Consider the following 18,074-nt stretch of genomic DNA (forward strand, 5'->3'; position numbering starts at 1 on the left):
TTCAGTGGGACTTGTTTCACTGGGACTTGAGTCTTGCTATGTTTGGAGGCTCTTCTCCCTTGAAGTTTTTCAAGCAGCACAGATTGGTGTAAACTTTCACCGTTTTTATTGAATATTTCACTTCACACTATAACTTTGCATTATCTATCATAATCTTTTAGTGTAATTTAGTATATATACATTCATCAGCCCCACACACCAATCGCCCCTTGCCCCCATCCTTGTCAAGCTCCACTGGCCTCTTCTGCCCCAACGAATTGACTTCAGGATCCATTTCTTCATCTTCAAATCCTTCCGTAGCCGCGTGACAACCTAACTCAGCAACTGTCTCCAGCCATTGTCCCTTTACGTGCCCTCTGCTCTTCTGATAACCAGATTATTGCTTCCCTGCTCCCTTTGCACCTCCATCAGAGGCCAATTGTGCAGTCGCTACACCCTGCTCTCTGGGATTCACTGCTAAAGCCACTATGCATCTCCCATCTGGCACTCTCTGGTCAAATGGCCCCTCAGAGCCCTTTCTAGGGGCTCTCCCTCCTTTTTCTTGCTCATTATCCAAATTTCCAACTTGTTCAGGGCATCTGAGACGTTCGTTTAATGTGAGGAAACCTGATCGAGGTCATTAAGATTATGAAGAGGTTTGATGGGGTGTGGAGAAGATGTTGCCACCTGTGTAGACACCAGAACTAAATGGCCATAAATATAAGATAGTCACTAATCAATCTAATAGGGAATTCAAGGGGAACTTCTTCAACCAGAAAGTGGTTGGAATGTGGAACTCGCTATCACAAAGAGTAGTTAAAGCGACTAGCATTTAACGGCAGCTAGATACACACAGGAAGAAGAAAGAAATAGAAGGATATGTTAAACAACAATTTACATTTTATATAGTGCTTTTAGCATTGGAAAGATGTACCACAATGCTTCACAGATCAGATAATTGAAAATGGACACTGAGAAGAAAGGAAAATTGTAGATTGAGTTTTAAAGGGCAGAATGGAGAAAATAGTTGAAAATAAATCTTTGGTAGGCCTTGGAAAGTTGGATGGTGAGGAGGAAAGGCAAATGGATTTTGGCAGGGTTTTCAAAGGGCTCGGGCAAAATTGCTGAGGACATGGGCAAGTTGGCCAAAAGAGTAACTTAAAAACAGCATGGGGAAGAAGCAGTAGTTAAGTTAGAGGAACAAAGGATGTGAGCAAGGAGATGTAGGTAAAGGAATGCAATGAGGTCAGGTGATCCAAGCATTCCTTGGGAGTATTTCAAGAACGAGGATAAGAATTTTGAAGTTGATTCATGGGTCTATTAGATTCCGGAAGGGACTGGGGTAATGAAAGTCTGGGCTTTAAGGAGGTGACTGTGACAAAGGTAAACTATCCCTCCTCGTCCTTTTGGACCTGTCTGCAGCCTTTGACAAAGTTGACCGCTCTACCACCTCCAACGCCTTTCCATCATCATCCAGCTAGATGGGAGTGCACTCGCCTGGTTCCGTTCTTGTCTATCCAATCGTAGCCAGAAAATATCCTGCAAAGGCTTCTCTTCCCACTCCTGCATCGTTACCTCTGGTGTCCCCCCAAGGATCTGTCCTTGGCCCCCTCTTATTTCTCATCTATATGCTGCCCCTTGGCGATATCCGAAAACAGAGAGTCAGTTTCCACATGTACGCTGACGACACCCAGCTCTACCTCGCCACCACTTCTCTCGACCCCTGATTGGTATCCAAATTGTCAGATTGCTTGTTCGACACCCAGTACTGGATGAGCAGAAATTTTCTGCAATTAAATAGTGGGAAGACCGAAGCCATTAACTTTGGTCCTCGCCACAAACTGCGTTCCCTAACCACTGACTCCATCCCTCTCCCTAGCATCAATTTGAGGGTGAACAAGACTGTTCGCAACCTAGGTGTCATATTTGACCCTGAAATGAGTTTCCAGCCACATATGCGCGGCATAACTAAAACCACCTTTTTCCATCACCGTAACATTGCCCGCCTCCGCCCCTGCCTCAGCTCTTCTGCTGCTGAAACCCTCATTCATGCCTTTGTTACCTCTAGACTTGACTACTCCAACTCACTCCTGGCTGGCCTCCCACATTCTACACTATGTAAGCTAGAGGTCATCCAAAGCTCAGCAGCCTGTGGACTAACCCGCTCAAAGTCACGATCACCTGTGATCACCCCTGTGCTTTCTGACCTACATTGGCTCCTGGTTAAACAACACCTCGATTTCAAAATTCTCATCCTTGTTAACAAATCACTCTGTGGCCTTGCCCCTCCCTATCTCTGTAATCTTTTTCAGCCTCACAACCCCACAAGATGTCTGTGCTCCTCAAATTCTGGCCTCTTGAACATCCCTCATTATAACTGCTCAACCATCGGTGGCCGTGCCTTCAGCTGCCTGGGCCCTAAGCTCTGGAACACCCTCCCTAAACGTCTATGCCTCTCTACCTCTCTTTCCATCTTTAAGACACTGCTTAAAACCTACCTCTTTGACCAAGCTTTTGGTCATCTGCCTTAATTTCTTCTTTTGTGGCTTGGTGTCAAATTTATCTGTTTTGCTTTTAATTCTGTTGTGAAGCACCCTGGGACCTTTTACTACATTAAAGGTGCTATATAAATAAAAGTTATTAGGAACAGAAAGTGAAATTCTGGATGAGTTGTAGCCTATATTGGGGTGGATGTGAGCAAGGAGGGTATTTGATATGTCAAGCCTTGAAATAACAAACGTATGTATGAGTCACTGAGGCAACTTCATTGGAAATCTTTTGTTTGTATTTTGGATCTCTGGGAGTATAAGGAGATACATGTGCGGAGGGTTTGGGCTTTGACTGAAACCCTGGTAAAGCCACATAACCCCTACAAGTTATTTTTAACAGTAGCACAATACATTTGGGTATCAGTGCGCTATTTAATTTTCCACACTGCCATCAGGAGCACCAACATCAATGGCAGTTCCCTTGCTTTGACTACGTATCTTGGAATATCAGCACTGCAAAATAATGAATCTTTCCTTATGCCCGACTGTAAATGCATCACCTGATGTGATACTAAGTCATGCAGATCATGAAGCTCCCAGGTTTGACCCCCAGTCTGTACTTTGTCAGCTGATCTCAGCTGGTGCCATAGCGGGTTTAGGCTAGGAAAAGGAAACATTCAGATCCCGCTGCAGACTGCTATCCAGTGACACCTGCTACAAGGTTTGCATGTGTGAAGGTCAGTAACAACAGGGTTGAGCCCCTGCAGCACAATAGCCTGTCATACTCTGTCTGGGCCAGTCATTTTCATCTTTTCTGTCTGGAGGGCCTCCTGCAAATATTGGCACACTTCTGCAGCCCCCTCATCGTAAAAGTTGCAAAAGAGCGTAAAGCATCGCGCTTTCTGACCTGTGGCCTGATGATGTCTCACACCTACAGGAGTGTTAAATAAAATACAGCAGAATTTTTTTAACATTCACAAAAATCAACACATCCATTTGTTTTTTCTGCAGACCCCAGTTTGAAAACTAGTGATTTAGTCTGCTGCAACAGCTGTGTTTTTTAAAATGTATTTGTGCAGGAAGAGTATCCTTTTTTTTTAAAAAAAAGCATTTTATAGTCTTAATATACTGACCAAAACCTGAGCATGTAACTGGCACTAGGTGGGAAGGGGGCCGTGGCTACAAGAGAGTTTAGTCATCTAGTATGAGTGCAAGAATTGAAAATAAAATTTAAAAATCAAATTATTCATAAATGCATAGCTAAGCATAAACATAGAGCCACCTATTGCAGCCTTCAGATCATTAACCATAGACTGTACTATTGAACACTAAGAATCCCATAAGCGTTATAGATACAACCATATTGAGGCTAGAATCCAAGTATGCTTTTTTTATATGGAGTCGCAGTAACCTTCACATGGGCCTTGATGCGGCAACAAAGTAATTTAAACATAGCACAGATCGGCAATACAGGCAGGACGCTGCATTTGTATTCCTCCCGCCCCCCCCTGCCTGGACTGATGACAAACTGCACCTTCAAAATTATGAACATGAAATCAGGAGAAAGTCTGGTGGAGTGTGTGACGTTTAGGAAGGGAAGCAATATGAATAAAGACAGGCACAGCTACTATATATAGATCTTGATTCTATATACAGTTTTTTTTTTTTACTTTGGGCCTGACCATTACTTTAAGAAAGACTTGGCACCATTGATCTCTAACTAGGGACCTTGCTGCTGATATCATTGGCGTTGAAAGAGTCCACAAAGCATGCCAGTATTGTGAATAGAAAAGCTTCAGCACAGCCAGCCAGAAGCTCAGCTGTTTTGAACTAACACTGATCTTGCAGCTGAAACAAGAGGTGGGCCCACACCTGATTCTTGGGGGTTGCAGAGCTGTAACCTTTCCTACGGCACTGTGTGCCTGGCCCCAGACACACACATTATGATTTTTTTCCCCCCCTGATTACATTGCAGACTCCCAGTTTAAAAACACATGGTTTTCGTCACATGTGAGGCATCACCACATGGGTGAGGTATCTGATGGCGATTGGCATGAGAGAAACTGCCCTCTAATGTTAGCATCTTCAGGATAGGGGGAGTAAATTGGAAGGACAAAATAAACACGTGCACTGGTGCTACACATCTGAGCCAGCAGTGTGCAAGTCCCTGAAGAATATATAGGAAAGTCAGGTCTTACTAGCAATGTATACACTCTATCACTGCTTACAGTTTGAGCGTGTGCAACTGCAGACTTCACAAATGTCTTGACAGTGACACTACACAACACAATTCTTGCCAAACAAAAATTGTACCACACATAAGAGATTTGTATGTAAATCAAATGGTTCATTTATGCAGCGAGTTACTATGATCTGGAAGGCACTGCCTGAAAGGGTGGAGAAAGCAGATTCAATAATAACTCTCAAAAAGTAATTGGATAATTATTTGAAAGGGAGAAAATTGTAGGGGCTCTGGGGAAAGAGCGGGGTAGTTACTAAATTATTAAAGGAATAATGGTCCCTTTCCTATGAGTTGTTAGATTTTATCCAGAACTGTGAGGTATAAATCTAACAACCATATGAACTTACGAGTAACATACAAAATGTAAGTTGCTATTTGCAGGTTGAAAGTAGTGTTCATCAGATACATGGGTCGCCTTATAGACCAGCATATACACTACGACCACCTGCCTCTCGGTCGCTAATTTGATTTTCCTCAATTCACAATAGCCCTGGATGCTACTGTTATCCCAATTTTTTTTTTCAGATTCCTTTAGTAGGAAGGCACCCTGGGAGAAGAGGAGATAGAATCCTCTGACGTGACAAACTACCCAAAAGTGAGAGGTGAATATAACTTAGAGGAAAATTATACATTTGGGAAAGCTTTTTCATTGATTTCTTGCTACTGTGTAAACTTCAAGCTGCCCACAATGAGAAATTGGTTAGTGTATTTTCAGTTGCGTAGACAGAACCACAAAATCCAAAAGAATTGGGGTATGCTTCAGGCTGCAGCATAATGAAGTCTATAGATCAGTCAGCATCTCATTTTGTCTGTACCCTACAGTTAGCTCCTTCACTTAACAACACTTGTGTACATTGATGCTTTAGAGAGTCCCACAGAGACTGGAGTCACAAACTTCAGTGGGTTTATCCTGTTGTCTATATTAAACAGCAGGTGCCTACTGCGAGCTCTTTGTTTCATTTTAATCTAAGCCAAGCCCATAGGAACCAATAAGGCAAGCACAGCTATGGCCCAATCATTCTCTTGCCTGAGGCAAACAGCCAGAAAGAAGCTGGATTGAATTGAAAAATTGCCAAAGCATAGAAGATTACATGGATAATGGGACCATTAAAAAATGAGTAGAATTTTGGAGACAAAAAGATAAAGCAATGGAGAAAGAACTATTGGAAATCTTGAGGGGGAAGTGAAAAAGCTGCAGATTTAAGAAGGATACCACGCTTAATTTATCCTCTTTTCTATTCCTACCCCGCCCCGACCTCTAGCACTGCTGCTCTGTAACCTGCTGCTGGTTGTAAAGAGTATAAATGTTTCTCAGTACTAAGGTGATCTGCTTTTTTATTTTTGAATTTTCTGCATCTCTGTTCACTAGAAATTAATGTCCAACCTTTTTACTGATGTTCTGTAACACAAATGTGTGCGTCTTGAACCTGGGGAAGGTAGCCAAGGGTTAAAGAGCTGCTTGTACATGGGTGTGGACGACTACTGTTCGCTTCACACAGTGGAAAGCGGAATCATCCCTGGGGTAGTTTGACTGTAGCCGGCGGAGAAGTAGCTAAATAACCCAGGGGCAGCAAGTGTTCCAGCATCAGAATTCAAAACAGAAGTTGATTTTAGAATTTTCCTCTTTCCAACTCATTCCCAAAATATTATGAATACTTCACGTGCTCATTTGAAATATGTGGAAAATTAATTTCCGAGATAGTACATTAAGAAGTGACATTTTGAAAGATGAAATGGTGTAGTCGAAAGATAAAAATGTTGAATTACCATCATGTTCACTGAAGAGGTATTATCCCTACATAAAAGGGTTTAATAATATAAACTTACATCTACAATAGGTTTCGTATTGGCATAATACCAGCATTGACATACCAATGTGCCTATACATGACAGCTTACAGAATTCTACATCAAGCACTGGCAGCGGAAAGAGCGAACCAATCCCATCCACCCCTTCCTCAACGACTATCTGTCCCACCTGTGACAAAGACTGTGGTTCTCGTATTGGACTGTTCAGCCACCTAAGAACTCGTGTTAAGAGTGGAAGCAAGTCTTCCTCGATTCCCAGGGACTGCCAATGATGATGATGATGACATACCCACATATATTTGTACCAGAGTCTTGCATTAGCTCCACCAGAGGTTTTTGTAACTCAAATACCAGGACACACGTATATTTGTGGAACACACTTCTGTCTGCACCGAGATACATGGGAAGGGTGGTGCTGGTGTACACTACACATCATCTGAGTTGCAGGTTGCTGCTCCAGTAAACTGTGCCTTAAACACTGTTGGATCACCCTTTAGTTTTCATCAGTGTTGAAGTCACCAGAAATTTGGCAGTGACATTTATCGATTGTCCAAATGGGCACAGATGCCGCTCGATATGGGCAGTTTTATCCTTTTGCAAGCTGATTTTTCTGCTTTTATGTACGGGTCCCCAACCCCCTTTGCCATACATCATTCTCGGGACCAAGGGTCAGTAAATAATCTCCTCTTGGGACTGGCAGATGTCATGACCATGGGTCCTTATTAGATGCCCGCATTGAGTTGCTGTAGGGATAGCTTGTGAGCCATGGTCACTGTCAGGATCTTAGTAACTCCTGCATAAGTTCCAAGGAAAAGTAAGTTGAAAACAAACTCCTTTCTCCCAAAATGTAGCACTTTAAACAGTATTTTGTTTGAAGAAAATAATTTTTTTTTAATTTTAATTTATTGTTTTGTTTTTAGTGACATGTTTAAATGCATAACTTTTATAATTTTTATTAAGATTTTCTACCTTGCTCTGTTCTGTTTTGAAAATAATCATCGCACCATTAGAGTTTGCTGCAAACATCTGATATTAATTCTGGACTCTTGCACTAATTTCCCTTTCAATTACTGTCACAAATCTAAAACTTTTACTGTTCCAGATAGGTAATGATTAGCATGCGATTGTAGTGAAAGCAGCGCAGGTTTTCAGTTTATTAATAAACTTGTGTACTCACTGGATATTTATAATCTGCAGTGCAAACAACGTGGAAATCAGTAACTCCTAGAGAACAGCCCTAATCCCTTTACTTCAAACTCAAGTCCTAGTCTCTTAAGGATCGGCAAAGGGGTCATAGGATGACCACAATGGCATCTGGTTTTTGAGTATGCCATTTTCTGTATCTGTTGGCATCTTATTTCTGTCGCTGTATAAAATGGTTGGAATTTTTGGAGACCTGCAAACAGCAGATGGCTTACTGGAGAATCGTGGGCACACTGTCCGTGATTTTCTATTCATAGATATCAACGGACGGAAAATGACAAGCAGCAACCTGTGGTTTTCCTGTAAGCAACCAGCTGCTTGCGAGGCCCCACTGGTAACGCGGTAGCTCAGGAAAGTTTGCCTGACAAACAATTCCTCCAATGTTAAACTTTGTGCAGCTAACATTGTGTAATGTATGCCCCTGTGAGTATGCTCGCAGGTTTGTAAAGCTGTTGCGGTTACATCCGAGCCAGGGTGTCCCTGGAGATGGAGCACGTGGTGTCCACCAGTACGCTCGCGGCCTTCCGCGAGAGGTGGGCGCCGGAGGGACTGGAGTGCATTGTCACCCCCGGCAACCAAATTTTAATTTGATTTTATTTGTTTTAAAGTTTAATTTGTTTTAATTGCCGGGTTTTAGTACCCCCCCTCCCCTTTTATAGGGGGCACTTGTAAATTATATGATTTTAATGCCCCCCCCAAAAAAATCACAAACAAAACCCCACAAAAAAAAAGAGGGCAGTTAGAAGTGTCTGGAGTGTCCCCCCAGATCGGGGGGCACTTGATTTAATGTTTCATTTTGTTTACACTAAAAGAGTTGTAAAGCTGTTGCAGTTACATCCGAGCCAGGGTGTCCCTGGAGATGGAGCACGCGGTGTCCACCGGTACGCTCGCGGCCTTCCTGGGCGCCAGAGGGACTGGAGTGCATCATCACCTCCAGCAAACAAATTTTAATTTGATTTTTATATGTTTTAAAGTTTAATTTGTTTTTATTGCCGGTTTTAGTGTCCCCCTCCCCTTTTATAGGGGGCACTTGTAAAATTTATGTTTTAGTGCCCCAAAAAAACATTAAAAAAAAACCCCCAAAAAAAAGGGCCTTAAAAAGTGTTTGGAGTGTCCCCCAGATCAGGGGGCACTTGACTTAACTGTTTAATTTTGTTTTGCAACAAAAGAGTTGTAAAGCTGTTGAGTTGGGAGTGGCTTAGCCAGTCACGTGATATTCACAGGACTCAATAAAACCCCAGTCAGTTGGTCTCGGGATCCACGATGAGGAAATAGCCTGGCGGATGAACTAATGTGTAGTGTGATTGTTAAACCGTTGCTAATAAACCAACTAGTTCTTAATAGCAATGTGCTGCTATTAATTCTTAAGCAAAGAGCCCATGAAGCAAATACATGACACATTGTCTTTCAAAAATTAGGACAAGGGCTTCCCAGATTTGTGTCAGTATTTTCCGGGGTCCCTGGGAGTGTGTCAGTACTTGCTGGGGGTCCTTGGGAGTGTGGCAGTATTTGCTGGCTGGAAGTGTGGCAATATTTGCTAGGGGTCTTTGGGGTGTATCTGTGTTTGAAAGCTGTACCTGGGAGTGTGTCAGTATTTGCAGGGGGTCCCTGGGAGTGTGGCAATATTTGTAAGGTGTACCTTGGAGTGTGCCAGTAATTTTTGTCGATCCCTGGGAGTGTGTCAGTATTTGCTGGGTGTACTTCGGATTGCATCAGTATTTGCAGGGGGTCTCTGAGAGTGTGGCAGCACTTGCAAGGTGTACCTTGGAGTGCATCAGTATTTGCAAGGTGTACCTGAGAGTGTCAGTATTTGCAAGGTGTACCTGAGAGTGTCAGTATTTGCAAGGTGTACCTGAGAGTGTCAGTATTTGCAAGGTGTACCTGAGAGTGTCAGTATTTGCAGGAGTCTCTGGGAGTGTGTCAGTATTTGCAGAGATTCCCAAGCTTATGTCCGGATTTAGAGAGGGTCCTCATGAGTAGGTCAGTATTTGTCGATGATCCCCCACACAAAATTGTTTGATAACCATTGCTTTACAGGTTGAAGGTGTTTTATTTCCATCCTTTCTATTTAACTTCTGTTTTCCTTTTTAATTTTTTTTAACTTTTAGCTTTCCCAATTTTCTCGACACTCTACAAGTTCCTGGCAGCCCTGTCAGTACTGTGTACAAATGACCATTCTTCAGATGTACGCTATACAGAGAATGTTGACAGACTATTTCACCACCAAGAATCTCCAGATCTAATCTTGTCCTTATCTGATCACGTGTTTATGTGTCTGAATGAGATGTCTGCGCTCCTCAAATTCTGCCCTCTTGAGCATCCCTGATTATAACTACTCAACCATCGGTGGCCGTGCCTTCAGCTGCTTGAGCCTTAACCTCTGGAATTCCCTAAACCTCTCTGCCTCTTTTTACCTCTCCACCTTTTAAGACGCTCCTTAAAACTTATCTCTTTAAACAAGCTTTTGATCATCTGCCGTAATTTCTTACGTAGCGGTGTCAAATTTTAGTGTATTGTCTTATAACACTGCTGTGAAGCACCTTGGGACATTTTACTACGTTAAAGGCGCTATATAAATATCATCATCATCATCATCATAGGCAGTCCCTCGGAATCGAGCAAGACTTGCTTCCACTCTTAAAAATGAGTCCATGGGTAGCTATACAGTCCAATACAAGAACCACAGTCCCTGTCATAGGTGGGACAGATAGTCGTTGAGGGAAAGGGTAGGTGGGACAGGTTTGGCGCATGCTCTTTCCGCTGCCTGCGCTTGATTTCTGCATGTTCTCAGTGATGAGACTCGGAATGCTCGGCACCCTCCCGGATGCACTTCCTCCACTTAGGGCGGTCTTTGGTCAGGGACTCTCTGGTGTCAGTAGGGATGTTGCACTTTTGCAGGGAGGCTTTCAGGGTGTCCTTGTTACGTTTCCACTGCCCACCTTTGGCTCGTTTGCCGTGAAGAAGTTCCGATAGAGTGCTTGCTTTGGGAGTCTCGTGTCTGGCATGTGAATGATGTGGCCTGCCCAGCGGAGCTGATCAAGTGTGATCAGTGCTTCAATGCTGGCGATGTTGGCCTGGTCAAGAATGCTAATGTTGGTCCATCTGCCCTCCCAGGGGATTTGTAGGATCTTGTGGAGGCACCGTTGGTGGTATTTCTCCAGCGACTTGAGGTGTCTACTGTACATGGTCCATGTCTCTGAGCCATACAGAAGGGCGGGTATTACTACAGCCCTGTCGATCATGAGCTTGCTGGTGGATTTGAGGGCCGGTCTTTTCTTCAGGCGGCCGAAGGCTGCATTGGCGCACTGGAGGCAGTTTTGAATCTTGTCGTCAATGTCTGTTCTTGTTGATAAGAGGCTCCCGAGGTACGGGAAATGATCCACGTTGTACAGGGCCGTGCCATGTATCTTGATGACTGGGGGGCAGTGCTGTGCGGCGAGGACAGGCTGGTGGAGGACCTTTGTCTTACGGATGTTTAGCATAAGGCCCATGCTTTCGTATGCCTCGGTAAATACATCAACTATGTCCTGGAGTTCAGCCTCTGTATGTGAGCAGATGTAGGCGTCGTTCGCATACTGTAGCTCAACGACAGAGGTTGGGGTGGTCTTGGACCTGGCCTGGAGACGGCGAAGGTTGAACAGTCTCCCACCGGTTCTGTAGTTTAGTTCCACTTCAGCGGGGAGCTTGTTGACTGTGAGGTGGAGCATGGCAGCGAGGAAGATTGAGAAGAGGGTTGGGGCGATGACACAGCCCTGTTTGACTCTGGTCCAGATGTGGATTGGGTCTGTGATGGATCCGTTGGTAAGGATCACGGCATGTCGTCTTGGAGCAGGCGGAGGATGTTGACGACCTTTTGGGGACATCCACAACAGAGGAGGACGCTCCATAGACCTTTGCGGTTGACAAATAAAAGTTGTGTGCGCACAGTCGTAGGAAGCATATTGAATTCTCTCCCCTCAATAACCATTACAACTAAACCAGCTGACTCCGCACAGACTGGGGATCAAAGCTGGTTCTTCCTATTCTGTATGTTCTATTTGGAACTTCTGGCTGTTCATCGTCATCATCATAGGCAGTCCCTCGGAATCGAGGAAGACTTGCTTTCACTTCTAAAGTGAGTCCTTTGGTGGCTGAACAGTCCAATACGAGAGCCACAGACTCTATCACAGGTGGGACAGACATTCGTCGGGGGAAGGGGAGGTGGGACTGATTTGTCGCACGCTCCTTCCGCTGCCTGCGCTTGACCTCTTCACGTTTGCGGCGTTGAGATTCGAAGAGCTCAACGCCCTTCCGGATGCACTTTCTCCACCTAGAGCGGTCTTCGGCCAGGGACTCCCAGGTGTCAGTGGTGATGTCGCACTTTACCAGGGAGGCTTTGAGGGTGTCCTTGTAATGTTTCCGCTGCCCACCTTTGGCTCGTTTGCCGCGTCGGAGCTCCGCATTGAGCAATTGCTTAGGGAGTCTCATGTCTGGCATGCAAACTTTGTGGCCTGCCCAGCGAAGTTGATTAAGTGTGGTCAGTGCTTCAATGCTGGGGGTGTTAGCCTGGGCGAGGACACTGATGTTGGTGCGCCTGTCCTCCCAGGGGATTTGCAGGATCTTGCGGAGACATCGTTGGTGATATATCTTCAGCGACTTGAGGTGTCTTATGTACATCGTCCATGCCTCTGATCCATACAGGAGGGCGGGTATTACTACAGCCCTGTAGACCATGAGCTTGATGGTAGAATGAGGACCTGGTCTTCGAACACTCTTTTCCTCAGGCGGCCAAGTTTACCAGTTTAACAGCTGCATCTTTCGAAGTAACCTCCAGGCCTGTGCTTACCGGATATGGACTGATGTGGTTTGCCACAACTGAGTTACTCATCTATTTTAGCATCATTTTCAGTGTTTTTTATCTTTGCATGTCAGCTCACACGTGAAAAGCCACATCTGTTTATTTCACTCTACCTGCAATTTAAAAAAAACAAAAAGACTTGCATTTATATAGTACCTTTCACAACCTCAGGATGTCCTAAAGTGCTTTGCAGCCAATGAAGTACTTTTGAAATGTCGTCACTGGTTGCAATGTAGGAAATGCAGCAGCCAATTTGTGCACAGCACGGTCCTACAATCAGCAATGTGATAATGACCAGATAATTTGTTTTTGGTGGTGGTTGAGGGATAAATACTGGCCAGGACACCGGGGAGAACTCCCCTGCTCTTCTTTGAATAATAAAAGTCTAATATATTTAATAATTCGCTAACTATATGCAAAGGATGAGAGTCACTGTATTTGGGATGGTTAGAGAACTGTTTGTTTAATTTATGTATTTGAATACTATTTAACAGCTCTGCCCTTAAATGGGAGTCGTTATAACTTCAAACTAACACAAGATAGAGCCATGATGATTTCTCCTTTTGATAACTTTCACTTCAAAGCTGAAGAATTAACGGATTTTGCGGTCAGCGGCGAATGAATGTCACTATTCACTATGCTGACAGGATATGGCCACAGGATTTTACGGGCTTTTAAGCGTAGACTTGCTATCAACCGGCATCTGTTCTAGCGTAGCGCCCTCTACAGGGGATCTATGGCGTCTGTAAGTAGGTCAAGCTACAGCGAGGCTCTTCAGCCAATCAGATTGAAGAATTCTCACTGAAACATGCAGTCTAAACCAGGACATATAAACCAAGAAATTAGATTTAAATCATGTATAGAAAGTAAAATAAATATAGAAAGTGAAATAAAAATTGCAAAAAAAAAGAGGAAATTGAGAAAGAAATAAGAGACGGACAGAAATTTAAAAAAATTAATTCAAAAAAATCTCCAACACTAATTAATTTCTGAAGGAATGAGACTCCACACTTGTAAAATTAAATGTTCAATGTCAGAGATGATGTTTGGCAGTAATTATGACTGAACACGGCGTTAAAAATTCACTTACATCAGCCCTAACTTTTTCTGGCATGTTTACATTAGAATTAGGTGCAGGTGTAGGCCATTCAGCCCCTCGAGCCTGCTCTGCCATTCAACAATATTGTGGATGATCATCTGCCTCAACTCTACTTTCCTGCACTATCCCCATATTCCTTGATTCCCTTAATATCTCAAAAACTATCAATCTTTGTCTTGAATATATTCAGCGACTGAGCCTCCACACCACTCTGGGGTAGAGAATTTCAAAGATTCACCACCCTCTTGAGTGAAGAAATTTCTCCTCATCTCAGTCCGAAATGGCCTACCCTTTATTCTGAGACTGTGACCCCTGGATCTAGACTCTCTAGCCAGTGAAAACATCCTCCCTGCATCTACCCTGTCAAGCCCTGTAAGAATTTTGTATGTTTCAATGAGATCACCTCTCATTCTTCTAAACTCTTAAGAATATAGGCCTAGTCTACTCAATCTCTCCTCATAGGACAATCCCCCATCCCAGAAATCAGTCTGGTGAACGTTTGTTGCACCATATATAGCAAATTTATCCTTGGGTAAGGAGATCAAAACTGTACACAATATTCCAGGTGTGGTCTGATATAATTGCAGTAAGATATCTTTACTCTTGTACTCAAATCCTCTTGTACTCAAATCCTTTTGTAATAAAGGCCAATATGCCATTTGCTTTCTTAATTGCTTGCTGTACCTGCATGTTAACTTTCAGTGATTTGTGTACAAGGACACTCATGTTCCTCTGAATACCAACATTTCCCAATCTCTCACCATTTAAAAAAATACTCTGCTTTTCTATTTTTGCATACCAAAGTGGATAACTTCACATTTTTCCATTATATTCCATTTGCCATGTTCTTGTCCACTCACTTAGCCTGCCTATATCCCCTTGAAGCCTCTTTGCATCCTCCTCTCAACTTACATTCCCATCTAGCTTTGTATCATCGGTAAACATGGATGTATTACATTTGGTCCCCTCATCCAAATCATTGATACAGATTATGAATAGCTGAGGCCGAAGCACTGATCCTCGCGGTACCCCATTCACTACAGTCTGCCAACCAGAAAATGACTCATTTATTCCTACTGTGTTCTGTCCGTTAACCAATCCTCAGTCCATGTTAGTATATTACCCCCAATCACATGAGCCCTAATTTTGTTTAATAACCTCTTGTGTGGCGCCTTATCGAATGCCTTCTGAAAATCCAAATACACCACATCCACTGGTTTCCTCCTTATCTATTCTGCCAGTTACAACCTCAAAAACCTCAAAATAGATTTGTCAAACTTGATTTCCCTTTCATAAATCCATGTTGGCTGCCCAATCCTATTATTTTCCAAGTGCCCTGTTACCACATCCGTAATAATAGATTCTAGCATTTTCCCGACTATTGATGTCGGGCTAATTGGTCTGTAGTTCCCTGTTTTCTCTCTTCCTCCTTTCTTAAATATCGGGGTTACATTTGCTACCTTCCAATCTGTGGGAGCTGTTCTAGAATCTATTTCTCTGTTTAGTGGGTAAGTACCATAACTCACGCCGTTGCATGTATTTCAATGCCGAATCTATCGGCATGATACTGTTTTTGCACAGCCTGGTAACTTGGATCGCAATTTTCGGATATCCATGTTTAACTGCGCATGTGCGTACTCTGAAAGTTGCTGTACGATTTACTCCATAATAACGGTGAGCGCAGTTAGCCTCACTTTTATTCTCAATGCAAACTCCAGGCCATTATATCTCCCCTCCAGTTCTTTAGTGTAACTCAAAGCTCTATTGCTGCACTTTAACACTTTGGGGTAGAACAGGTTGGTGAGACCGGTTCTGTCCAGTTCATTTTCCCTCCACCGCTTGAGGCACAGCATTTCGTTATCCATTCCATTAAGAGGTCTGTTAATGTCACCAAGTGACAGCTGAAAATTTAGTTGGAATTCATGCCCCCGAGACTTAACAAAAAGTCCAAGAATGTGAAAAAGCCACATGGCCTATCGAAGCTTCTCTTTTTATATTCTGGATCACCCTGCCTGATGTCCGCCTTTGATAAATATATACACACAAAACAATGGCAGCAATTCAAAGCACAAAGTTTCACATTATCATGACTAGAAATTGGTCTTGTAGGCAATCATGGAACAAGCCTGCATCCTATCACCCCCGCTGGAACAGCACGTTGGTTCCTGTGTAGCTGGAGTGATTGTAAGTTCTGTGATACAGGTTTATATAATGTTTGAGCTCTGAAATGCACTTTCAAATGTCTTTTCAGATATTTCCAGTAATTGGCATCTCAAGCCATCTCCATAAATAGAGTGTGATTCTTTATTCTAAATTCACATTACAGGGCAAGTACAAGAAACCATGGGTAAATCATTCTCTCATTTACCTAATTTCTCAAGAGAAAGCAAGAACAAAGATACAGCACCCATCGTGCCAGAGACTGATCAAAAAGCTCTAGAAAACACAAATGAAGTGCAGGGCAGTAATGGAGAGACCAGTTCACATGTGCCATACGTTGAGTTTGTGGGAAGAGAGAACATCACATGCCCCACGTGTCAAGGAACAGGAAGAATACCAAGAGGTAGGTAGTTTTCCACTAACTTTAATGAGACGTTTGGTGCTAGGCTTGCGAAATAAGCTTCATTCCTTTCTCCTGCACCAACATTTGATGGAGGAAAATTCCACTTGTAGGCGTAACAAAGCATTGATAACTCCAAACACTTCCTAAGATAGTGCAAACATTGCTGAAAGCCCTTTTGTCAACCCAAGGAAGAATTGGGGCCATCATATCATAAAGTACTACAGGTTGAACCTTCCTTATCTGGAACCTTCGAGACTTGACCTATTCTGGATAAGGAATTTTTCCGGATGAGGGGTGGTCACGTTAAATTGGATGGTACGGGTACTGAGCAAGCGGATGTCTGGGCTGGGAGTGCGGCAGAGAGATGATGGTGGGTGGGGGCAGTGGATCGCGGGATCAGGCCAACGATTGCTGGAGTCGGCAGCGAGGAAGGACTTCAATTTGTTCATGTCGGAGTTCTACGCATGTGCCACCCAGTGGTCGGGAATGGTCTGGATGAGGGGTGGTTCTGGAGGGATAAGGGAGGTTTAACCTGTATTGATGTAAACCTTCTGGTCTGGCAAACTAATCAGCATTCATTTATTTTAAGGTATTTTTATTTTCTTCCTTGTGCTATGCCCTCTTCCATTAGCTAAGTGTGTGGCCAAAGACATGCTCTCTGGCCTTAACTGATGCTACTTTTGATTGAGGAGTTGTGTGAATTAGTGTTGGCAATGCTTGCGATTTAGTGGAGAAACCTTGTTTTGTAACTTGGGCTCTCTCCAGGTATTTAGTATTCATATTCAAGCAAATGTCAGTTTCCATGAACCATATGTGACCCTTTGTACAAAGTATCTAGGCAATGGCTCTCTGGGAAAATAATGAACACTTACCATTGAAATATGCATTGGAAGTAGTACAGGATACTACTCTACCTTTATTATCTCTCCAAGTAATAAAAACATTACACTGACAGTCAGTCAGCATTGACCAAAACTACTGATTCATCTTTATTAAGAAGTAAGATTAAACCAAGGCAAAATAGGCCATAGTCTTTGATTACATGTTTTAAATGGGGCTGAGCCTTTACAGACTGCCCCGACCCAAAGAGTGGAACACGTAGGAAAACCATGAAGTCCAAAGGCTAGCAGCGTAGCTTTATGTCTGTTTTCACTGTGACATTGAAACAAATGCAAAAAAAAAAATCATCTAAAAAGGTACTTTTGTAATAAATCAAAATAGATTTCAAAGTCATACGGTTACTCCACAGAATCCTGACTCAAAAGCAATTGCAACTTTTCAGAACAAATGAAAACTGCCAATTAGGTAAGAGTTTTGCTCCTGAGAATTACTGATGGGATAACCATTATGGAAATATAATGATTGCAAATGTATTAGACTGTAATTTGTAGTAAGGCGATCGATAATAATTACTTTTATCACCTGGGTGCGTTCCGTGTTACCTAACACTTATAAAACAGAAATGAGCCATCCCCATTTTGAAGCAGGCACCTACAATAATAGGCAGGGATGTCATTTTTTTAAAGGTAGAAATCTATTCCAGCTAGTTTGAGAAACTTGCCACACCATAGAAATTACCCTCCAATTACAGCGATAAGAGCTTGTAGTTTTAAAGAGGCAGGCTGAATAATGCATGACACATTACACAATATTACATAAAGTCTTTCACAAACTTAGGATGTCCCAAAGTGCTTCAAAGCCAATGAAGTACTTTAAGATGTTGTTACTGTTGTAATGTAGACAAGCATAGCAGTCAATTTGTACACATTGATCAGGACACTGGGAGGGAGGACTCTTCTCTTCTTCAAGTACTACCATGGGATTTTTTATGTCCACCTGAAGGGCCTCAATTTA

The 18,074-nt window shown here is 43.0% G+C and overlaps 1 protein-coding gene across 4 annotated transcripts in view; it reads left to right on the forward strand.

The window, feature by feature from the left end:
• The window catches only part of tmem106a (transmembrane protein 106A), a 30,710-nt gene that overhangs the window by 768 nt on the left and 11,868 nt on the right, over positions 1–18,074 (forward strand). For 2 of the 4 annotated variants that reach the window (XM_070864376.1, XM_070864375.1), the window contains exons 2-3: positions 5,236–5,312; positions 15,984–16,220. In XM_070864376.1, coding sequence (XP_070720477.1) covers positions 16,001–16,220 — 220 coding nt within the window. In that variant the 5' untranslated portion in view covers positions 5,236–5,312; positions 15,984–16,000. The remainder of the gene's footprint in view (positions 1–5,235; positions 5,313–15,983; positions 16,221–18,074) is intronic. The other 2 variants (XM_070864378.1, XM_070864377.1) reach the window with 1 other exon arrangement.

Source organism: Pristiophorus japonicus, chromosome 21 (genome assembly GCF_044704955.1).
Source record: "Pristiophorus japonicus isolate sPriJap1 chromosome 21, sPriJap1.hap1, whole genome shotgun sequence".
NCBI classification, from domain to species: domain Eukaryota; kingdom Metazoa; phylum Chordata; class Chondrichthyes; family Pristiophoridae; genus Pristiophorus; species Pristiophorus japonicus.